General features: G+C 45.7%; 1 protein-coding gene across 1 annotated transcript in view; it reads right to left on the reverse strand.

Annotated features, from left to right (window-relative positions):
- SLC23A1 (solute carrier family 23 member 1) overlaps positions 1-25233 on the reverse strand; it is a 408950-nt gene that overhangs the window by 175185 nt on the left and 208532 nt on the right. Inside the window, exon 10 of the mRNA XM_040344710.1 lies at positions 21962-22109. Within this exon, the coding sequence (XP_040200644.1) occupies positions 21962-22109 (148 nt within the window). The remainder of the gene's footprint in view (positions 1-21961; positions 22110-25233) is intronic.

The following is a 25233-nucleotide window of genomic DNA, read 5'->3' on the forward strand; positions in this document are numbered from 1 at the left end:
ATTGAAGAAACATATTCTAGGTCTTTTTTAGATCATCGCCGGAACGACAGATCACCACCTCGGGGAGCAGAATCAATGTATGCTCGCAGTCCAGACGAAAGAGAGGATGTAGGGGGGGACAAGGGTCCAAAAAGAAGAAAGGTCAAATAGGGCAAGGAATCATAAATCTAAGCGGGGTTGAGCTGACTACTCCTGAGATAACCCTATTAGATAAGGGCTTGAAATTTGCACCCAAGAAAAATTTGAATAAATTCGATGTGTATGTCGATATTCAGAAATATACAAGAAAATTAAATATTAAAAAATACATGCTCAATCAACCCATAAAGGAAGAATCGGTTGGAAATTTGCCGGGTAGAATTCAACACAGTTCTTTAAGAAACAAATCGTTGTTTAACCCTCAAGTACATAACAATCAGCACGTAGAAGTATTCAACAAAATGGTGCTAAAAGATCTGGAAAAATTAAAAATAAGGAGGCTACCAGATCCCAAAATTATTCAAAAGGGCATCAAAGAATTGGAGAAGAATAAGAAAGTAATAATACGACCGGCAGATAAGGGAGGAGCAATAGTACTACTGTCAAAAGATTATTACTATGAGGAATTGAATAACCAACTCCAAGATCAGAACACGTACACTAAGCTCACAAGTAACCCCACTGGGGAGTACAAGGAGGAATTGGCTGTGCTCATACAAAAGGGCAAAGACAAAGGTATTTTATCCAAAAGAGAAAGTAAATACCTAAATCCAGATATGTGTCGAGTTCCTATTATATACACGGTACCGAAGGTACATAAGGATCCAATAAAACCCCCTGGGAGACCAATTATCAACGGTATCCAGTCAATTAACTCACGTCTAGGAGAGTATGTTGACAAGTTCATACAGCCCTTGGTACCTAACACTAAGGCTTACCTCAGAGATACAAAACACCTGATCCAATTATTGGAAACTGTAGTAATCTCCCCACAACATAAGTTCCTGATAGCAACAGCTGATGTAGCTTCGCTCTACACTAACATTAATCATGAGGAAGCGATTAATGCTACGAAGTGGGCAATGAACCAGTTTAGCCAACTCATCCCAATGCAAAAAAAGTTTGTTTTGCGATGTTTGGCCTATGGCTTACAGCATAATTATTTTTGGCATCAATCCCAGTTCTACAGGCAACTCAATGGCATCGGAATGGGAGCGAAATATGCACCCAGCGTGGCAAACGTATTCATGTCCAAGTGGGAGGAGGGGGCTATTTACAACGATATGCCTAGCCAGTTGATCTTATACAAAAGATTCATAGATGACTGTATTGTCATCTGGGATGGTGATGAACAATCTTTAATCACATTTTTTGAAAAACTGAATCTAAACCAACAAAATATTTCCCTAACGTATACTATCAGTAATCAGACCATACAGTTTCTGGATTTGGAAATCACGCTAGAGGAAAACTTAATATCAACTAAAACATACTTTAAGCCAGTAGAACGGAACAGTTATATCCCGGTGGATAGCTGTCATTACGAGCCCTGGCTTATTAATATCCCCAAAGGACAGTTGTTACACATCCGTAGAAATTGCACTGATCAAAAAGCATATTTGGAGCAAGCTAATTTAATAGGAACAAAGTTTGTGAACAAAGGATACAATGAGGATTTTATTAATGAACAAATTCGGAAAGTATATGACACACCTAGAATTACCCTGATTCAGGATAAAGTGAAACCTGAGCAAATGGATAAAAATCTCCCGATTATTCTAAACTATACTGTCCAACATAGACAGTTAGAAACCATTTTCAAAAGGCATTGGCCCATCCTGAGAGCTGACCAGCAATTACAGGGTATTCTACCTAGTATCCCTAGGGTGGTATACCGTAGAGCTCCCACCCTAAGGGATTTAATAGCTAAAAACGTTCCTGATCCTCCATTAAAGAAAAATGCACTCACCTTCTTCCAGGGTAAGGGATTCTTCCCATGTAAGAGGTGTTTTGCATGTAAGAATACGAATTTTAATGGGCAAAAATGTACCAAATTCACTTCAAATGTCACCAAGAAGGAGTACAATATTGATGACCTTATTACCTGCAGAACTGAGGGTGTCGTGTATGTCCTGGAGTGTCCATGCTCCTTACAATACATAGGCCGCACCAAACGACCCTTATGGAAAAGATTAAGAGAGCATGTACAAAATATTATAAATACATACCCGAAACATAATGTCTCCCGTCATTTTGAGTTATGTCACCAAGGGAACCCAAAGGGTTTGAAATTTTGGGGCATACAAAAATATAGTCCCCACTGGAGAGGAAGCCATAGGGTGAGAGAGATCAGTAAAGCAGAATCGAGATGGATCCATGAGATGGGATCTCTCTCTCCGAATGGTTTAAATATCGACTTTGATCTTAACTGTTTTATATCTGATTTTTAAAGTTTTAAAGTTTTAAAGTTTTAATAATTTATCCATACATATATACACAATTCTCACATCTCCTAATTAGCTATCCCATATGCTATTTATTTGCTATTTATTTTGAGCTTGTACCCACTGGTTGGATAGTGGGGTAGTGCTCTTATATGTATTATTGGTATGCATATTATGTCCATTATGCTATTAAATTGATAATGCAAATTGGGATATGTGATTATCAGCATTGGTCTGATTTACATGTAACATCAAATATGGTGACTTTTTACATATATGTATTTTTAGTTCTTTATATATTAGTTTTTTATATATAATTATATTCATATACATATTAATATTCTCCCGCTTATGTGGTAATAACACTGAATGAGAACTACGGGATATTGTCTGTATATACATAAGTTGTTTTTCCCTGAGTTGCACGGATTCGTGCGTAACAGAACCTGTGAGAAACTTATTTGTTTTTTTGTAACGACATTTTTTAAAAAAAAAACTCAATTTGTATCATATTAAAACTTGTTAAAGAGATACTTTTATTAACCACAATTGGCTGAAATGTTGTGGTGTATCTGCAATGATGTAGTCATTGGTGCACCCCCATTGGTCCGCTCGCGCCGTTGCGAGTGTGTGATAGGCTATTTAGAGCCTTAGTAAGCCTCAGTCACACATTGACCCATGATTAAGTCACGTGTCTAGTGACGATACGCGTGGGGGAGGAGCTTGAGTGACGGGACGCACGGAGGTGCCGGATGAGGAGCCTGACAAGCTGAGCAGTTTACATGCACACACGCTGAAGCCTATTTAATATCGGGGATTCGTGAGTAATGTTCTGAGTGCTGTGAAACATTGGTGTTTCATCTACAGTATCACACTATTGGTCTCCTTTTTTTTCCCTTCTTTTTGCATATACCAACATGTGAATACCTGGTGAAAAGCATTTTGACCTGACAGGTCTGATCACTACACCATCAAGCTGATTACATCTCGCACACAATCTGTGTGTGTGGTCTGGCAAAGTGCCTCTGAGTTGCTCTCAGGATCATAGCAACTAGGGACGATACATATGGAATTTGGAACTCTATTTTTTGTATCATTTTCTTTTTTCTCCAGTAATTTTGATGTGTTTGACACCTTATTTAATTAGTTGATTTAGCGCATTACTCCTTTTTTCACTTATTTTGTTTGGATATCCACATAACCACCAGAACGTTCCAACTACACCATCAGAAGCACGGACAACATGTGGAGACTGATAGCCGGTGTTGCCTTGGATATCTAGGAAATCTTGAAGGCTCGGTGTACTCTGGTGTGAGGTAAGCGCTCTGTGCGCACTTATCATTATGAAGATTACCCATGGAAGATTCGTTATATATACGAGTTAGAAGATTTGTAACACCCATTGCATATCATCTAGAAGAACTTCTTTTGCTCAGTTGAGTTCCTGGGATTTAGAACTATTTTGTTTTTATCGTCCTTTTTGGATCCAGAATTAGTGTGGACTTTTGCACTTATGCACGTGTGCACTTATGTTATTCACAAAAAAAGGATAAAAACAAATAATGATCAGCGCGACTACCTAAAAGGGGTTGTAAAGGTACAATTTTTTTTCCTAAATAGCTTCCTTTACCTTAGTGCAGTACTCCTTCACTTACCTCATCCTTCGATTTTGCTTTTAAATGTCTTTATTTCTTCTGAGAAATCCTCACTTCCTGTTCTTCTGTCTGTAACTCCACACAGTAATGCGAGGCTTTCTCCCTGGTGTGGAGTGTCGTGCTCGCCCCCTCCCTTGGACTACAGGAGAGTCAGGACGCTCTCTATGTTGCAGATAGAGAAAGGAGCTGTGTGTTAGTTGGCGTCCTGACTCTCCTGTAGTCCAAGGGAGGGGCGAGCACTACACTCCACACCAGGGAGAAAGCCTTGCATTACTGTGTGGAGTTACAGAATACAGAAATTAGGACATTTAAAAGCAAAATCGAAGGATGAGGTAAGTGAAGGAGGACTGCACTAAGGTAAAGGAAGCTATTTAGGAAAAAAAATTTGTACCTTTACAACCCCTTTTAGGTAGTCGCGCTGATCATTATTTGTTTATATCCTTTTTTTTGTGCACATGTACACTTGTAGATTTAGCAGCGATATCCATTAATTTATTTTTCATTTTGTTCCATTTTATATACATATTTTTTACACACCCTACGCACATGGTAGCGCAAAAGATTCATTCAACTTTATTTTGACGGTTGCCACATGATTATAAACGATATATATCAAAAGTTATACATGACAGATATCAATTGAATCATAGGGACACAGCATATGCATCTATGCAGCTCTATGCATTTCGTGGATTGATCCACTCTTCAGGAGTATGCACGTGAGTTCAATAACAAATATATAATAGAGTGAATTGCTGTGTGGTCTGATCCTACCCAAGGAAAAAAGAAAAATCATAAGAAATAAAATAAAATAAAACCAAGTATAAAAACCTACTCTCTACCATACTTACAAGGTTGACTATATAATAAAAGTGTGGCACTGTACTGTAGATTGGGGACACTAAAAGGGGGGCATCTCCAACAGGAGCTTAGGTGATGTGAGTGGCCACCGGGAGCTGAGGTGGTGTCATGGTGACTAGGTAGAGGATCAGAAATGGATCAAAGACAAACTAGCAGATAAGATAGATCTTGCCACAACAACTTAAGATTCGTGGCATTCCATAATCTGTACAGGCTACCTGTTTATGTCAGATCCATGATCAAAGCTTTACTCCCTGAAATTTAGAATATAGGGCCAGATTCACGTAGCCCGGGCGCAACTTAACTTTTCAGATTTAAGTTACACCGCCGCAAATTTTCTGCCTAAGTGCCCGATCCACAAAGCACTTACCTGGAAATTTGCAGCGGTGTAACTTAAATCCGTCCGGCGCAAGGCGGGCCCAATCGAATGGGGCGAGTCCCATTTAAATTAGGCGCGCTCCCGCGCCAGACGTACTGCGCATGCTCCGTCGGGTAAATTACCCGATGTGCATTGCGCTAACTGACGTCGCACCGACGTCATTTGCTTAGACGTTAACGTAAATGGCGTCCAGCGCCATTCACGGACGTCTTACGGAAACAACGTTGATGTTTAAATTTTGACGCGGGAATGACGGCCATACTTTCGATTGGCTTAAGACAACTAGGGCTCAGCCCTAGTTTTACGCGGCGTAACTCGACGGAAACAACGTAGATTTAGATAGACGGGCCGTTCGGGGATCGCCGTAAGTCTTAATTTGCATATTCTATGCCGGCCGCAATGGCCTCGCCACCTAGCGGTCGGCCTAGAATTGCATCCTTAAGATCCGACAGTGTAATTCAATTACACCTGTCGGATCTTAGGGCTAGCTATGCGTAACTGATTCTATGAATCAGACGCATAGTTAGAAACAGAGATACGACGGCGTATCAGTAGATACGCCGTCGTATCTCGTTTGTGAATCTGGCCCATAGAATTGGTCATTGATCGAATCCAGACTCCCCAAACCACCATTCCTGCCTGATTCAGCACCAAGGGATGTAATCCTTTGCATTCATTTCTTTCATGTGAAAGAACAATTTATGCGAAAAGCAACATCTATGGGCAATCTGCCAGATCCTTACTCCACACTGCATTTTTTTGCAGACTTGTCCCAACATGCACTGCAATGTCGCATGACATATCAACATGACTACGAAAGCTCTGCGTAATCACCACATCAAGTATTAATGGATTGCACCTGCAAAAATGTTGATTACACATAATGGTACTAAATATGTGGTATCTGCACTCCAAGATGGCATAAACCTCCTGCAAAGATGGAATATTATTCCAGATTCATCTGCGGAGTGAGAGTAGTTTTATATTTAAAGTGGTTGTAAAGGAAAAAAAAAATCCCTAAACAGCTTCCTTTACCTTAGTGCAGTCCTCCTTCCCTTACCTCATCCTTCAATTTTGCTTTTAAATGTCCTTATTTCTTCTGAGAAATCCTCACTTCCTGTTCTTCTGTCTGAAACTCACCACCGTAATGCAAGGCTTTATCCCTGGTGTGGAGAAAGCCTCTTGAGGGGGGAAGGGGCGAGCAGGAGTGTCAGGATCCCCACTAACACACAGCTCCTTTCTCTATCTGCAAAGTAGAGAGTGTCCTGACTTGCCTGCTCGCCCCCTCCCCCCTCAAGAGGCTTTCTTCACACCAGGGAGAAAGTGTCGCATTACTGTGTGTAGTTACAGACAGAAGAACAGAAAGTGAGGATTTCTCAGAAGAAATAAGGACATTTAAAAGCAAAATCGAAGGATGAGGTAAGTGAAGGAGGACTGCGCTAAGGTAAAGGAAGATATTTAGGGGAAAAAAAAATCCTTTACAACCCCTTTAAGATCAGTGTTTGGTTGTTGTTTAATCACTTAAAGACCGCCTCCTGCACATATACGTCAGCAGAATGGCACGGCTGGGCACATGTGCGTACAGGTACGTCCTGTACATGTACCCAGCCGCGGGTCGTGGGCGCGTGTACGTGGCGCGATCCCGCGACCCGGTCCGAAGCTTCGTGACCGGGACTGCGGGACCAGTGGACCCGATCGCCGCTGGAGACCCGCGATTGGTCCCCGGAGCTGAAGAATGGGGAGAGCCGTGTGTAAACACGGCTTCCCCGTGCTTCACTGTGGCGGCTGCATCGATGGTGTCATCCCTTTTATAGGGAGACACAATTGCTGACGTCACACCTATAGCCACACCCCCCTACAGTTGTAAACACACTTCAGGGAACACATAACCCCATCAGCGCCCCCTTGTGGTTAACTCCCAAACTGCAACTGTCATTTCCACAATAAACAATGCATTTTAAATGCATTTTTTGCTGTGAAAATGACAATGGTCCCAAAAATGTGTCAAAATTGTCTGAAGTGTCCGCCATAATGTCGCAGTCATGAAAAAAATCACTGATCGCCGCCATTAGCAGTAAAAAAATTTTTTTATAAAAATGCAATAAAACTATCCCCTATTTTGTTAACGCTATAAATTTTGCGCAAACCAACCAATAAACGCTTATTGCGATTTTTTTTTTTACCAAAAATAGGTAGAAGAATACGTATCGGCCTAAACTGAGTAAAAATTTATTTTTTTATATATTTTTGGGGGATATTTATTATAGCAAAAAGTAAAAAATATTGAATTTTTTTCAAAATAGTCGCTCTATTTTTGTTTATAGCGCAAAAAATAAAAACCGCAGAGGTGATCAAATACCACCAAAAGAAAGCTCTATTTGTTTGGGAGCCACATCGCACGACAGCACAATTGTCAGTTAAAGCGACGCAGTGCCGAATCACAAAAAGGGGCAAGGTCCTTTAGCTGCATTTTGGTCCGGGTCTTAAGTGGTTAAGAGAGTCAGTGTTATGAATCTCTGACAAAAGAAAATCCTTTGCCTTATGTCCCTAGCTCTTATTTGTATTAAAAGGCCTCGCATAAACGTTTATGCGCAGCCCATACTATGCTTGAATCAGAAACCTGTGTTCAGTGAAAACAAATTCTGCAGGTTGTTGTGGAGAGATTATGGTGTCCGTTTATGAAGCAGTGAAGAGCGGTGATCCCAAGGATCACCACTGATCACAGCCCATAAACAGTTTATGAAACAGAGGTAATCGGGGGGAGAAGTGTTTGAACTTGTTCTCCCGCAGATTATCTCTACACACAGTGAAGTCTCATAGACTGACACAGAAACGGCCAGTTTATGAAGCTGTGATCTGAGCTCTTCACTGGTGATCTGAGTCAGAATTCACACTCCACGATTCACCATCTCAGAGCTGGTGAAGCGGGGAGTGAAGAGGGAATCTGGGGGTTCTGAGGAGGAAGGAGGAAGATTTTTAACTTCCTTCTACCTCGTTCAGACCCCCCAACACTGTAACCATGTCCCCCTGTAATTTTTATGTGTATACATATATATACATAAATATATATAATGTATACATGTACATATATATAATGTGTGTGTGTGTATATACATGTATATACAATGTGTGTGTGTGTATACATATATATATTATGTAGGGGGACTCGTTATTTTAATTACATTAACCACGTGTCTTTCAGTGAACTGAGCGGTAATAATTTATCACTGCTCAATAAACTGACATCTCCGTATTTCTGTGAATTTATGGTCCGTTCTCCACTGTTTGAAGTGTTGGTAGATCACTTTACTCCTCCAAGGGTGAAGCGATCTTCTCCGCTTCATAAACTGGCACACAGAGGAGAAAAATCTTCACCGTGAATGCCGGAGAAAGAAGCAGTGAATAGATGTCACTGCTTCATAAACGGACACCTGAGAGTAGGGTTCAGATTGTAAAATCTTGGTGTTCAGTCACAATAGGAATGTAGGGGCAGATTTTTAGATATCTTCTATTATGATACACACTGGGGAGTGGTTGGACCATGTAGTGGGGAAGAATGGTGGAGAAAGATACTTTTTGCAGTGTCCTTTTACTCTAAAGGAAAAAGATCAATCTTTGAATATGAATTGTGGCAAGGGCAGAAGAAGGCAAAGCTTTTCTCATCTGCATGCAGTCATCTCCACACATCATATAAACTGAATGTTGCAAGAAGAGGGTTCAGTGTGTGTCTACCTCTTTTGAGATGAGAGGTAGAATCCAGCAGAGGGTCAGGGGTAATGTTGAAATCACCACACCATATTGTTGATCCAAGCTGTAATGTGCTAACTTTTTTATGTAATTTACGCAGAAAGCATAATTGATGAACATTCAGTGAGTAGAGTGTTACAATGGTGTATGGGGCATTATTAATTTTGCAGATTAGGATGAGGTACTTTTTATGCAGAAAACGTAAAAGATTATAAAATATGAGTGGTGTTTGTCTTTTATCAATGTAACAATAATTTTTATAACATCAATACTCAACATGAAAATGAGTTAGGGATTATGGAATAAGGGTTAAAGGATAGGGGTTAGGGGATTAGAACTAGTCGGGTGGTATTAGGTTTAAGGTTGGGGATTTGGAACTAGTGTGAGCAGGATTAGGTTTAAGGTTGGGGATTTGGGACTAGTGGGAGCGGGGTTAGGGTTGGGGATTTGGGACTTCTGGGGGTGGGATTAGGGTTGGGGATTTGGGACTAGTGGGAGCTGGATTAAGGTTAGGTATTTAGGACTAGTGGGAGCGGGGTTAGGGTTGGGGATTTAGGACTAGTGGGAGAGGGATTAGGGTTGGGGATTTGGGACTAATGGGGTTAGGGTTAGGAATTTGGGACTAGTGGGAGTGGGATTAGGGTTGAGGATTTTGGACTAATTGGATTATGTTTAGGGATTTGGGACTAGTGGGAGTGTGATTAGGGATAGGGGATTTGGGACTATAGGGAGTGGGATTAGGGTGGGGATTTGGGATGGGTGGGAGAAGGGTTAGGGATTTGGGACTAGTGGGAGCAGGGTTAGGGTTGGGGATTTGGGACTAGTGGGAGCAGGGTTAGGGTTGGGGATTTAGGACTAGTGGGAGAGGGAATAGGGTTGGGGATTTGGGACTAATAGGATTAGGGTTAGGGATTTGGGACTAGTGGGAGTGGTATTAGGGTTGAGGATTTGGGACTAATTGGATTATGTTTAGGGATTTGGGACTAGTGGGAGTGGAATTAGGGATAGGGGATTTGGGACTAGTGGGAGAGGGGTTAGGGTTAGGGATTTGGGACTAGTGGGAGCAGGGTTAGGGTTAGGGATTTGGTAGTCAGAGCAGGATTAGATTTAGGGTTGGGGATTTGGGACTAGTGGGAGCAGGGTTAGGGTTGGAGATTTGGGACTAGTGGGAGCAGGGTTATGGTTGGGGATTTGGGACTAGTGGGTGTGGGGCTAGGGTTGGGGATTAGGGACTAGTGGGAGTGGGGTTAGGATTGGGGACTATAAGGAGTGGGATTGGGGCTAGGGTTGGGGATTTGGGACTAGTGAGAGCAGAGTTAGGGGATTTGGGACTAGTGGAAGCAGGATTAGGGTTGGAGATTTGGGACTATAGGGATCGGTATTAGGGTTGGGGATTTGGGACTAGTGGGACCAGGATTAGGGCTAGGGTTAGGGGATTTTGTTTTATAGGGAGTTGGGTTAGGGAGTGGGATTAGGGTTAAGGATTTGGGAATAGGTAGAGTGGGGTTAGGGTTAGGGATTTGGGACTAGTTGGAGCAGGGTTTGAGTCAGGGATTTGGGACTGGTGGAAGCAGGATTAGGGTTAGGGTTGGGGATTTGTGACTAGTGGGAGCAGGGTTAGGGATTTGGGACTAGTGGGAGCAGGATTAGGGATGGCAAATTGGGATTATAGGGAGTGTAATTAGGGCTAGGGTTGGGAATTTGGGACTAGTGGGAGTGGAATTAGGGTTGGGAATTTGTCAGTGGGATTAGTGTAAGGGATTTGGGTTAGAGTTGGGGATTTTGGACAAGTGGGAACAGGATTAGGGTTGGGGATTTGGAACTAGTGGGAGCAGGATTAGGTTTAGGATTATGAGATTTGGGACTAGTGGGAGTGGGATTAGGGTTATGGATTTGGGACTATAGGGAGTGCAATTAGGGTTAGTGTTGGGGATTTGGGACTAGTGCAAGTGGGATAAGGGTTAGCATTAAGGATTTGGGACTAGTGGGAGTGGGGCTAGGGTTGGGGATTTGGGACTAGGGGGAGCGGGATTAGGGTTAGGATTAGGGGATTTGGAACTAGTGGGAGTGGGGTTAGGGTTGGGGATTTGGGACTAAATGGAGTGGGATTAGGGTTAGAAATTTGGGACTAGTGAGAGCAGGGTTGGGTATTTTGGACTAGTGGGAGCAGGATTAGGGTTAGGGTATTTGGGACTAGTGGGAGTGGGTTTAGAGTTAGGGTTGGGTGTTTTGGACTAGTGGGAGCAGGATTAGGGTTAGGGTGTTTGGGACTTGTGGGGTTTGGGTCAGGGATTTGGGACTAGTGGGAATGGAAGCAGGGTTAGGGATTTGGGACTAGTGTGAGCGAGATTAGGGTTAAGGATTTGGGACTGATGATATCACGATTAAGGTTAGGGTTGGCAGATTTGGGACTAGTGGGAGCAGGGTTAGGGATTTGGCAATAGTGGGAGCAGGATTAAGGATAGTGTTGGGGATTTTGGTCTATAGGTAGATGGATTAGGGTTAGGGTTGTTTGGGAGTAGTTGGAGTGAAATTAGGGTTAAGGATTTGGGAATAGTGGGAGCAGGATTAAGGTTGGGGATTTGGGATTATAGGGATTAGGGTTGGGGATTCGGGACTATGGGAGTGAGATTAGAGCTAGGGATTTGGGACAAGTGGTGGCGATATTAGAGTTAGGGATTTGGGAATAGTGGGAGCAGGATTAGGGTTAGGGATTTGGGACTAGTGGGAGCAGGATTAGGGTTAGAGTTGGAGATTTTAGACTGTAGGGAGTGGGATTCACGTTAGGGTTGGTTGTTTGGGACTAGTGGGACTAGTCCCAAATCCCCAACCCTAATCCTGTTCCCACTATTCCCAAATCCCCAACCCTAATCTTGTCACCACTTGTCCCAAATCCCTAACCCTAAAATTAGGGTTAGTTTTGGGGATTTGGGACTAGTGTGAGAGGGATAAGGGTTAGCATTAGGGTTTTGGGACTAGTGGGAGCGGGATTAGGGTTAGGGTTGGGTATTTGGCACTAGGGGAAGCGAGATTAGGTTTGGGGATTTGAAACTAGTGGGAGCGGGATTAGAGTTAGGATTAGGGAATTAGGGACTAGTGGGCATGGGGTCAGGGTTGGGGGTTTGGCACTATATGGAGTGGGATTAGGGTTAGGGTTGGGGATTTGGGACTAGTGGGAGCAGGATTATGGTTAAAAGATTTTGGACTTTGGGGATCGGGATTAGGGTTGGGAATTTTGGACTAGTGGGAGAGGGATTAGGGTTATGGATTTGGTACTAGTAGGAGTGGAGTTAGGGTTAGGGATTTGATACTAGTGGGAGCGAGATTAGAGTTAGGGTTGGGTATTTGGGACTAGTGGGAGCAGGATTAGGATTAGGGTTGGGGATTTGGGACTAGTGGGAGAAGGATTAGGGTTAGGGATTTAGGACTATTGGGAGTGGGAATAGGGTTGGTGATTTGGGACTAATGGGAGTTGGATTAGGGTTAGGTATTTAGGACTAGTGGGAGTGGGGTTAGGGTTAGGGATTTGGGACTAGTGGGAGTGGAATTAGGGTTAGGGGATTTGGAACTAGTGGGAGCGGGGTTAGGGATTCAGGACTATAGAGAGTGGGATTAGGGTGAAAATTTGGGACTAGTGGGAGAGGGGTTAGGCTTAGGGATTTGGAACTAGTGGGAGCAGGGTTAGGGTTAGGAATTTGGTAGTAGTCAGAGCAGGATTAGAGTTAGGGTTGGGGATTTGGGACTATAAAGAGTGGGATTATGGCTAGGGATGGGGATTTGGGACTAGTGAGAGCAGGTTTTGGGGATTTGGGACTAATGGGAGAAGGATTAGGGTAAGAGATTTGGGACTATAGGGAACGGGATTAGGGTTGGGGATTTGGGACTAGTGGGAGAGGGATTACGGTTAGGGATGTGGGACTAGTAGGAACAGGGTTAGGGATTTGGTACTAGTGGGAGAGTGATTAGAGTTAGGTTTGGGTATTTGGGACTAGTGGGATCAGGATTAGGGTTAAGGTTAGGGGATTTGGGTTTAGAGGGAGTTGGGTTAGGGAGTGGGATTAGGGTTAGGGTTGGGGATTTGGGACTAGGCAGAGTGGGGTTAGGGTTAGGGATTTGGGACTAGTGGGAGTGGGAGTAGGGATAGGGATTTGGGATTATAGGGAGTGTAATTAGGGCTAGGGTTGGGAATTAGGACTAGTAGGAGTGGGGTTAGGGTTAGAGATTTGGGACTAGTGGGAGCGGGACAAGTGTTAGGATTAGGGGATGTGTGACTAGTGGGAGTAGGGTTAGGGATTTGGGACTGTAGGGAGAGGGATTAGGGATTTGGGTCTAGTGTGAGTGGGATAAAAGTTAGCATTAGGGATTTGGGCCTAGTGGGAGCGGGATTAGCGTTAGAGTTGGGGATTTGGGACTAGTGGGAGTGGGGTTAGGGTTGGGGATTTGAGACTAGTGGAAGTGGGGTTAGGGTTGGGGATTTGGGACTATATGGAGTAGGATTAGGGTAAGATTTAGGGTTGGGAATCTGGGACTAGTGGGAGTGTAATTAGGGTTAGAGATTTGGAACTATAGGATCGGGATTAGGGACTAGTGGGAGAGGGATTAGGGTTAGGGATTTGGTACTAGTGGGAGCAGGATTAGAGTTAGGGTTGGGGATTTGGGACTTGTGGGAGCAGGATTATAGTTAGGGCATTTGGGACAAGTGGGAGTTGGGTTAGGGTTGGAGATTTGGGACTATAGGGAGTGGGATTAGGGTTAGGGTCTGGGATTTTGGACTAGTAAGAGCAGGATTAGGGGTAGGGGATTTGGGACTAATGGGAGTGTGGTTAGGGTTAGAGATTTGGGACTAGTGGTGGTGGGATTAAGGATGGGTGGAAGCAGGATTAGGGTTAGGTTTGGGGATGCACAGTAGCGACCCTTTTCCTAGAGATGGGGGGGAACAGGGAGTTTCACATGGACATATAGAAGGGGTTGTGCTTGGAGGATAAAAAGGCTTTGCCTTGGTACACGAGGGATCCTCAGTGGAATATGGAGTATATGAGGAGGGGAGGTGGGATTTGGTTGGAGTATACCCCATATTGGTTCCCAAGAAACAGTAAGGCCTCATACACACCAGCGGATCTGTCCAATGAAAACGGTCCGCGGACCTTTTTCATCGGACATGTCCGCTGCCGGATTTTGGTCTGATGGCTGTACACACCATCAGACCAAAATCCCCGCGGAAAACAAACACAGTGACGTGTCGCGACGTGGCCACGACGATGACGCGGCGACGTGCGCGACCCTGGAAGGTCAATGCTTCCACGCATGCGTCGAATCACTTTGACGCATGCGAGGGCTTTCGGCCGAGCGGACATGTACGGTGAGTCTGTACAGACGACCGAACATGTCTGATGGACAGGCTTCCAGCGGACATGTTTCTTAGCATGCTAAGAAACATTTGTCCGCTGGAAACCTGTCCGATCCACCGGACATTTTGTCCGATCCACCGAACATGTCTGCTAAAACTGGTTCCGCGGACCAGTTTCAGCAGACATGTTCGGTCGTGTGTACGGGGCCTAAAAATCAGAAGAAAGTCATCACTAAAGTGAGTAATGAAGATACTCGCAGAAGTTATAAGTTTGAATCAGATAAACAGAGGTTGGATCCAACCATTCTTCCTTTTCCATTTTACCCTAATCCTCCCCCGTATGCTAAGCAGCTATATCCGAGTCTTACGATGGAGGATGTGGACCTGTTGGCAGGGTGACATGCTGCACATCAGAGAGAGGCATACGCTCCAGAGGCATGGGCTGTGTCTGCTCCAATGGCAGTGGAACCTGAGCAGTCAGTGCAGATCACTTTGCAGGAACAGGTGCAGGGGGTGGTGGGAGCTGATTCCCAGGCAGCGTCAGGACATGTCTGATGCAGAACAGGAGGACTGTGAGACCGAGGCTGCATGGGAAGCACCCACACCTGCCTGTACAGTAATGAAGGTCCAGAGAAAGGTAAAGAGAGAGAGAGAGCTGATAGGGAAGCTAGTACCCCTGTTGAGACCACCCCACCTCATACAAAGAGCAGAACAATATATTACAAGCCACAGACAGTTCCAAGGGAACAGGCAGCTCCCACCGTGGCAGAATCTGTGGCAGAGTCATCGCCTCTGTGTTTATCTGATGATGAATCTGACACAGACACGGGTGAAATCGCAGAGTATATAGAAAAGCTGAAGGAGGCTAAAAAGTTTTACCTGAAATCTGTGCATGCTGGGAGGGGATACTTAAGGGGCAGATGCCGTTTTTCAGGGTCCTTCGCCTTGTGGCTCTCCTGGCGGGAAGTGGGTGTGTGTGTGTGCGATTTCAGTCTCTGGACCACGTTGGTCTGAGGCTGTGTTCCTGTCAAGTAGGCCCAGTTATCCTGGCTGGGGCCAATGCTTTGGAGGTGTCAGGACCTGGACTTGAACCTGGGACCTCATCTGTGTCTGGCAGTGAACCTTCTCACTGAGCTATCTGGGATGCTGGACAGCTCCCTGTCTGATCTGCTGGACAAACCCATCTGATCCATTGAACATTCCTGCCTTGTGTCTTGATTGCATTGAACCTTGAACCCCTTGCTCCTCCCACAGACTTCCTATAAAAGCCTTGTCTCTGCACTTCCTCTTTGCCAGGTTATTGTGCCTTCCCAGCCAGTGCCTTGCGATTTGTCTGCTCTGCTGCCATTGTATCTGAAACCACCTGTGTTTGACCCTCGGCCTGTTCCTGGACTTCTCTATTGCCTGATCCCAATCTGAAACCACCTGTGTTTGACCCTCGGCCTGTTCCTGGACTTCTCTATTGCCTGATCCCAATCTGCAACCACCTGTGTTTGACCCTCGGGCTGTTCCTGGACTTCTCTATTGCCTGATCCCAATCTGCAACCACCTGTGTTTGACCCTCGGCCTGTTCCTGGACTTCTCTATTGCCTGATCCCAATCTGAAACCACCTGTGTTTGACCCTCGGCCTGTTCCTGGACTTCTCTATTGCCTGATCCCAATCTGCAACCACCTGTGTTTGACCCTCGGCCTGTTCCTGGACTACTCTACTGTCTGTATACCTGTTCTGTCACTGCTATAGCAATTGGCCTCTGAGCCTGACTCCAGACCGTGACAGAATAACCTGGCCTAAAACATGGAGGCCGCTATAGCAAAGGCTGTGGCTCCTCTCAGGCAGCAACTTTTGGAGCTCCAGCAAGAAGTTCTGTTACTGAAAGGTACAGTAGGCCCAGCCCTGGAACCAGCATGCCCTGAGCCATTTGTGGTGATGCCAGAGAGGTTTGATGGTAGCCGTGCATCATTCTTGTGCTTCAAGGTGGATTGCGAGCTGTTGTTTGCTCTAAAGCCTAGGACCTATGCCACCGATTATATAAAGGTTCGCGCTACTATCAACCTGCTCACTGGACCAATCAAAGCATGGGCTCATCAGGTACTACAGGAAAGGAGTCCAGTCTTGGACAGCTGGGAAGCATTTATGTTAGCTCTGGACTCTCACTGTACTGTTGCCAAGAAAACCAGGGTTCCCAAGTCTGCTCCTAGCTCATGTGGCCTACGGGAACCCAGGGACAGGAATACCCGGTACACATACGACTCTGAGCCATCCCAGTATGTGCCAAGCCGTGAAGCCCTAACACCACAAAGCCTTGGCATTCCTGTGGATATACACACACCTATCCTGGAAGATGTGGAACCAATGGAGATCGGGGTCATCCAGACCAAGCTGTCTAAAGGTGAAAGAGAGCGGAGGAGAGGCTATGGCCTTTGTTTCTATTGTGGAGAAAGAGGTCACCTTATCTCCCTCTGCCCAACTCGCCCACCTCGACCAAAGGTTCTTCAAGTGTGTACTATTGGGACTCATCATGCTATCCCTGCTGTTCGGCCTGTGAACTGCCAAGGTTGCTTTAAGGCCTGTCCGTGTTCGATGGCACAAGTGGGTTCCCAGACTCCGGTGGTCAACGATACCAGTGCCCCTCTTGAACCTGCAACCAATACCCCTGTGAAACCCCTACCATCTGGCCTAAAGGCAACTATGCATCTTCCTGACAACAGATCAGTTCCAGTAGTCAACCCACACTCCACAGTGGTAAATACAGTAACATCACCCTGTCCTGCCAAAGAACCACCTCCTGCTCCAGAAACATCTTCGCTACTTCTTAAGAAAATGCCTGTTCCTGATACCGTCACCACTTCCGTAAAGTCTGGTTTCATCACTAATTCCTGTCCTGCCAAAGAAGTTCTACCACCTGACTGTATGTATGCCTCGAATGGCACCCTTATTCGTAAGCAGGAGCTGGAGATGTTTGAAAAAGCCTTGCAAGCGAGGAGAATCTCCCGGGCAGGAACTTCTGAAGCAATAATAAGGTTCACTCCCTAGATTAACAAAAGTATTCCACCAGAGGTTTCCTCACAAGCCAAGTCCTAGGACGTCCGGAGGACATCCTGAGAGGAGGGGAGTACTGTCAGGACCTGGACTTGAACCTGGGACCTCATCTGTGTCTGGCAGTGAACCTTCTCACTGAGCTATCTGGGATGCTGGACAGCTCCCTGTCTGATCTGCTGGACAAACCCATCTGATCCATTGAACATTCCTGCCTTGTGTCTTGATTGCATTGAACCTTGAACCCCTTGCTCCTCCCACAGACTTCCTATAAAAGCCTTGTCTCTGCACTTCCTCTTTGCCAGGTTATTGTGCCTTCCCAGCCAGTGCCTTGCGATTTGTCTGCTCTGCTGCCATTGTATCTGAAACCACCTGTGTTTGACCCTCGGCCTGTTCCTGGACTTCTCTATTGCCTGATCCCAATCTGAAACCACCTGTGTTTGACCCTCGGCCTGTTCCTGGACTTCTCTATTGCCTGATCCCAATCTGCAACCACCTGTGTTTGACCCTCGGGCTGTTCCTGGACTTCTCTATTGCCTGATCCCAATCTGCAACCACCTGTGTTTGACCCTCGGCCTGTTCCTGGACTTCTCTATTGCCTGATCCCAATCTGAAACCACCTGTGTTTGACCCTCGGCCTGTTCCTGGACTTCTCTATTGCCTGATCCCAATCTGCAACCACCTGTGTTTGACCCTCGGCCTGTTCCTGGACTACTCTACTGTCTGTATACCTGTTCTGTCACTGCTATAGCAATTGGCCTCTGAGCCTGACTCCAGACCGTGACAGGAGGTGATCCTGTGCTGTTCCGTGAGGCCACTCAATGAAGGAAGCCAGGGTAGGCCAGGGTAGGACCTGTCCCAGAAAGGACCGAGCGGAAGGCTGGTACTTTGTGAGAGGCCTGGTAACTTATTGAAGGATGCACCACAACCTACAACACCTTACAGTCCGCCGGATTGGCTTAAAGGCTCTTTGGCTGTAAGGCAGGAAGTTCAGGACTTTAAATCCTGTGGCAAAGGATTCATGAAAATCCATTCTGTGTTCTCCAGACGGTCTGTGGCAGAGACTGTCTTCTATACTGTCCGTGCATCACTCTGGCTGCTAGGCCATGTGAGAAGGGTCTATCCAGGTGAGCAATACCCACTCAGGAGTGAGTGGCAAATTCTGAAACTGTGAATATCATTGTGCATTCTGTACTGCGTACCTGAACCTTCCCCTTCTCTCTTTGCTCTCTACTTCCTTCACAAGTTTATACAGCGAAAATAAAGCCTGCAGTTGAAGGTTTTACATCTTGTGTGGACATTACAATTCCTACAGACTTTCTTCCCTAGACAACGAATTTAGAGGTAACATGCAAGACCCAAAATTTAAACCAGCAGCTCCTACGGGGGTAGTGCTACATGTGGGGGCTCGTCCGGGATTATTTGCCATTGCCTCTGACAACCGGATTAATGTGTTTCATTTTATTGGAAGTCTGCAATCAAGGAAGTGTTGGACTGTGCTTTACAAGAGAGAGAAAGGAGGTAACGCACACCAGAGTTGATCCTGTGCTGTCCGTCCTCACCTTTCAGGTGCTATTTCGTGTGCTAAAACACCTAAAAAGCGCTTCAGTGTGAAAGGGGTCTAACAGGAAATTGGATCACAGCAGCAAGTAGAAAAGGAATTCGAAGATTTTGAGGAGGCTGGGATCAATACAAAAGTACTTTTTTTTAGTTAAGAACACACACTTGAATAGAATATACATATTATTTTAAACCATACTTTATTGTCACTTTAGGAATAAGGTTCTACCTTTACCTCTCAAAGTACACTCTACCAAGAGGTAAGTACCTTTCAGAATCATGCATCTGTTTCCCAGATTTGAAAAGCTACCACCGGACTTCTGTTCACGAGTTCTCAAAAACTTAACAAGGTGAACGTTCAGGCCTCCGCTGATGCAAGCTTTGGCTGTCAGGACCTTCAGGCAGCTCTTTGATTTGAAGCGCCCACAGTTTTTATTTGGTTGCTTTGAGCAACGTTAGCGTTTTGTTTGATATATATTTTCTATATCCTGCCTCTACAGTACATAGAAAATGCAGTTGTATTTGTGTATACAGCCTAATTTGTTTTCTGTTTTTTTTTTATTATTATTATTATGCTGCCACTTTTTTATTGTTTTTTGTTATTTTCTGTATTTACTTTCCCTTCCTTATAAGGTATGTTTTTCCTTTGTGGGGGGTTCTGTAATACCCTTTTCCTTATGTAGCACTATTCTTCTCTCTCTCTGCGGCTACTGAGGTATGATGGCGTCACCTGTATAGTATTTAGGAGCAGAGTCTTTATAATCTGTGTGATCAGGACAGGATCTTTAACAAGCACAGTGCCTCCACTCAATTGGGGCTTGTGAATAGCAAGTGAAGTCCCAATTGAGAAATATATCTCCACATAGACAGTAATCCACACAGCATTGTATTTGAAAGACCATGTATTGTAGAAATACCAGTCAGTGAACCATCCAACATAAAGTATTTTCCAAACAGGAGCATGAAATTATTAACAGTCTCTGTGTATGTCTCAGTGAGGTAAATCTGCAACACTTACACAGCCTGTGTTCTCTTAGAAGGAATTCAGTGTTCTATCTCTCTCAACATGTCTCTCTCTCTCTTTCTCTCTCCACCCACTTACCCACAAAACCCCTTGCCATCCTCTGCTCTTCTTGATGACCTCATCCTTGGTGAGAGAGAGCATAGCAGCCATATTGGAAAAGGGCAAACAAATACTGCATGACAAGAGTATACACTTGGTAAATGGACAAACAAATGCTCACATCACTACATTTACAAGACATGCACTGGGGCTAAGAAAAGCCAATATTCCTTTCTGACTGCATAACCCACTTATATCGCATCTACTTCATCTTGCATTGTATTGTTCTGCATGCAATAAAGAGATTTGTGGGTTTCAAGTGTCTGGTGAATTCAAATATCCAACAAAGACTGCCCAGGGTGAGTGTCTGCTATATTTAGACCAGGCATATAACACTCCCCAGGAAGAGATAGCCACTAATAGTCACTGTCACAACAATTGGAGTCAGAATGCCCACCCCCTCAGTTGGCCTGCTTTTGGAAGTTCTGTACGTCTCATAATTCCTGCTGATCCTGTGCCCCTAATGTATTTTTGACTTATTGTAAAATCCTTTTGTTCATTAACCACTTATGCCCCGGACCTTTAGGCAGCTTAATGCCCAGGCCAGGTTTTGACACATTTTTGGGACCATTGTCATTTTCACAGCAAAAATGCATTTAAATTGCATTGTTTATTGTGAAAATGACAGTTGCAGTTTGGGAGTTAACCACAGGGGGCGCTGTAGGAGTTAGTGTTCACTTACTGTGTGTTTACAACTGTAGGGGGGTGTGGCTATAGGACTGACATCATCGATCGAGTCTCCCTACATAAGGGATCACTCGATTGATGCAGCGCCATAGTGAAGCACGAGGGAAGCCGTGTTTACATACGGCTCTCCCCGTTCTTCAGCTCCGGGGAGCGATTGCGACGGAGCGGCTATAAACGAATAGCTGCGCCGTCGTCCCGGATCGCTCCCCGCGGGAATCCGACCGCCGCATGTAGCGGGGGGGTCCCGATTGGACCCCCCACCCGCTAGAAGGCAAGGACGTACATGTATGCCCATGTGCCTGTATGTGCCATTCTGTGGACGTACATTTACATGCGACGGTTGGGAAGTGGTTAAGGTAGAGTGACCAGACATCCCTGTTTCCGGGGACAGTCCCTGGATTGAGGGCACTGTCCCCGGACCAAGTCTGTCCCCAGTTTTGTCCCCAGATAGCCCCTACTAGATAAGGGGGGTCTATTTTTTTTCCCATTATCTGAGCCCCTTTCTGATGATCATGTGCTGATCGGAGCAGAGAGAATATTTCTTCATTTTTGGGTGCATGCCCATCCAGCTCCGCTCACATGTTCTTCTGCCTTGGCTCAGCCGCCTGCCTGCTTATCTTCTTGCCTTCCCTGGCGGAGCAATCTTCCTCCGCTCCCCACCCAGTAGTAGCCGGGGCCCGGAGAGTAAGACTTGACAGGCTGTGAGGCCGGCTGTGGCGACGATGGCCAGAGAGTCGTTGATTGCCGTCATTACTAGTAAAAAAAAATGTCCCCGGATTTCATTTTAAAAATCTGGTCACCTTACATTAAGGGACACAGGTCCCTACCCCTCTGTCTTATTATCAATCTTTCTCATGTTTTTGCATCTTGAGTGTGTGTTATACCTTTACTGGCTGACAGTTTTGTTTGCCAGTATCCAATTTTAATGTGGGTGGCATTACAACTCATATGTCTCAGAATTCCTCCTGATCCCATGTTCCATAAAGAAATCCCAGGATTGTAAATCAAAAAGCCTGTATTTTTGTTTTTTAGAGTTTGTGTGGTTCATCTTGATTTGCTGCTGTGTTTTCTTATTTGGATTTGGCTCATGAACTGATGAAGCTTGGGTGACTTTTGATGTACACATAAACTCAGATTATACCTGTTGATTGCATGAACGGGTGGAGGACGAGCTCCCGATAATCTAGCGCAGGCATAGTAGTCCCCCATAGATTCAATGATTCCAGCCAGTGTAGCACTAAACATACCTAGAACACCAGCAATGGTAATTGAGGGTAATCCCCACTGACCTACAAAACACGAGATAAAAGGATTGTTTAAATTACTTAGCGACAATAACAGAACAAGTAATTCATTAGCAAAAATGTGACCTAATTCTGATGAGGCATACTGTATGTAATGACCAGTAAAGTGAAGGAATATTTAAATCAGCTACAGAAATACACACTATATCTGGTACTAAAGACAAAGATATGACAATAACAATAATACATTTATTTTTATTGCATTTTGTGCCAGCAAGTTGCACATTTTTATATTTATTCATCTAAACAGTAAATGTTGCAAACTCCAGTATTCAAACATATTAAGGTTGAAATAAATCAGTGTTATTTCTATAGATTTTCAAATTATTGATAATTACAAAATAGTTTTATATATATAATATATATATAAAACTATCTATCTATCTATCTATCTATCTATCTATCTATCTATCTATCTATCTATCTATCTATCTATCTATCTATCTATCTATCTATCTATCTATCTATCTATCTATCCACACGCATTATAAACATAGTTATTGTGGGCCAGATCCACAAAAACCTGGCGTAACTTAAAAAATCCCATTTAAGTTACACTGCCTTAAAGTTTCTACCTAAGTGCCTGATCCACAAAGCACTTATCTAGAAATTTCAGGCTGTGTAACTAAAATTCCGCCGGCGCAAGGCGTTCCTATTCAAATGGGGCGAGTCCCATTTAAATGAGGCGCGCTCCCGCGCCGGCCGTACTGCGCATGCGCGAAGTTACGTTACGCCGAGTTTTGAGGATCGCGACGGCTTAAAAAAGTTGCGTCGGGAAAAAAAAATAAAAATGACAGCGTCGCTCGGCATGCATTCCTGAGAGGGAGAACTCCATGCCAATTTTCAAAGAAAAAAACGGCATGGGTTCACCCCCCAGGAGCATACCAGGCCCTTAGGTCTGGTATGGGTTGTAAGGGGACCCCCCCTACGCCGAAAAATCGACGTAGGGGGCCCCCCTACAATCCATACCAGACCCGTATCCAAAGCACGCTACCCGGCCGGTCAGGAATGGGAGTGGGGACGAGCGAGCGCCCCCCCTCCTGAGCCGTGCCAGGCCGCATGCCCTCAACATGGGGGGGTTGGGTGCTCTGGGGCAGGGGGGCGCACTGCGGGCCCCCCCACCTCAGAGCACCCTGTCCCCATGTTGATGAGGACAGGACCTCTTCCCGACAACCCTTGCCATTGGTTGTCGGGGTCTGCGGGCGGGGGCTTATCGGAATCTGGGAGTCCCCTCAAATAAGGGGGCCCCCAGATACCGGCCCCCCACCCTAAGTGAATGGATATGGGGTACATCGTACCCCTATCCATTCACCTGTAGGCAAAAAGTTAGTTAGTAAACACACAACACAAGGCTTTTTAAAATAATTTATTATTCTGCTCCGGATGCCCCCCCTGTCTTCGTTATTAGCTCAATTAGCAGGGGGGGCTTCTTCTTCCGCTCTCCGGGGGTCTTCCACTCTCCGGGGGTCTTCTCTGCTCTCCGGGGGGGGCTTCTCCGGACTCCGGGGGGCTTCTTCCATCTTCTCCCCTCTTCCGCTGTTGACTCTGCGAACCCCGGTTCTTCTGCAGATGTCCGGTGCCTTCTTCTTCAGCGCTGGCTGCCTGCTATCTTTGTGTGTTAGCTCAATTTCTAACAGGCAGCCAGCGCGGTCTTCTGTGACGTCAGGGTCTTCTCTTCTGTTCTTCTCCCCTCTTCCGATGTTGCCTCGTCGCCTGTTGTCGCTGTAATGATGGAAGCGCGCCTTGCATCCCATTTATTTAGGCATCGCCGTCCCATCATGCTCCGGTAGGTACCCACGTGGTGGGTGCACGTGGGTAGGCACCCACCACGTGGGTACCTGCCGGAGCATGATGGGACGGTGATGCCTATATAAATGGGATGCAAGGCGCGCTTCCATCATTACAGCGACAACAGGCGACGAGGCAACATCGGAAGAGGGGAGAAGAACAGAAGAGAAGAAGATGACGTCACAGAAGACCGCGCTGGCTGCCTGTTACTAATTGAGCTAACACACAAAGATAGCAGGCAGCCAGCGCTGAAGAAGAAGGCACCGGACATCTGCAGAAGAACCGGGGTTCGCCGAGTCAACAGCGGAAGAGGGGAGAAGATGGAAGAAGCCCCCCGGAGTCCGGATAAGCCCCCCCCCCGGAGAGCGGAAGAAGAAACCCCCCCGGAGAGCGGAGAAGACCCCCGGAGAGTGGAAGAAGAAGCCCCCCCTGGTAATTGAGCTAATAACGAAGACAGGGGGGGCATCCGGAGCAGAATAATAAATTATTTTAAAAAGCCTTGTGTTGTGTGTTTACTAACTAACTTTTTGCCTACAGGTGAATGGATAGGGGTACGATGTACCCCATATCCATTCACTTAGGGTGGGGGGCCGGTATCTGGGGGCCCCCTTATTTGAGGGGACTCCCAGATTCCGATAAGCCCCCGCCCGCAGACCCCGACAACCAATGGCAAGGGTTGTCGGGAAGAGGTCCTGTCCTCATCAACATGGGGACAGGGTGCTCTGAGGTGGGGGGGCCCGCAGTGCGCCCCCCTGCCCCAGAGCACCCAACCCCCCCATGTTGAGGGCATGCGGCCTGGCACGGCTCAGGAGGGGGGGGGCGCTCGCTCGTCCCCACTCCCATTCCTGGCCGGCCGGGTAGCGTGCTTTGGATACGGGTCTGGTATGGATTGTAGGGGGACCCCCTACGTCGATTTTTCGGCGTGGGGGGGTCTCCTTACAACCCATACCAGACCTAAGGGCCTGGTATGCTCCTGGGGGGGAACCCATGCCGGTTTTGTTTTTACAAATTGCCGTGGAGTTCTCCCTCGGGAATGCATACCAAATGCCGTCGCTGGAATGGGCTTTTACAAGGTGTGACTAGTTTACACTTTGTAGAACCAGCCCTAATTTTACACTTGCAAAATAACACTTACGGCGAAAAAACGAAGCTGGAAAGCTTTGTGGATCGCCTTAAGTGCTAATTTGCATACTAGAAACGGCATTTCGACTCGAAATGCCCCCAGCGGCGGATGCGGTACTGCATCCTAAGATTCGGCAGTGTAATTCAATTACACATGCCGGATCTTCTGCCTAACTTTGGAAAAAGCCTTTTGAGGATC

The sequence above is a fragment of the Rana temporaria genome, chromosome 3 (genome assembly GCF_905171775.1).
Source record: "Rana temporaria chromosome 3, aRanTem1.1, whole genome shotgun sequence".
NCBI lineage: Eukaryota > Metazoa > Chordata > Amphibia > Anura > Ranidae > Rana > Rana temporaria.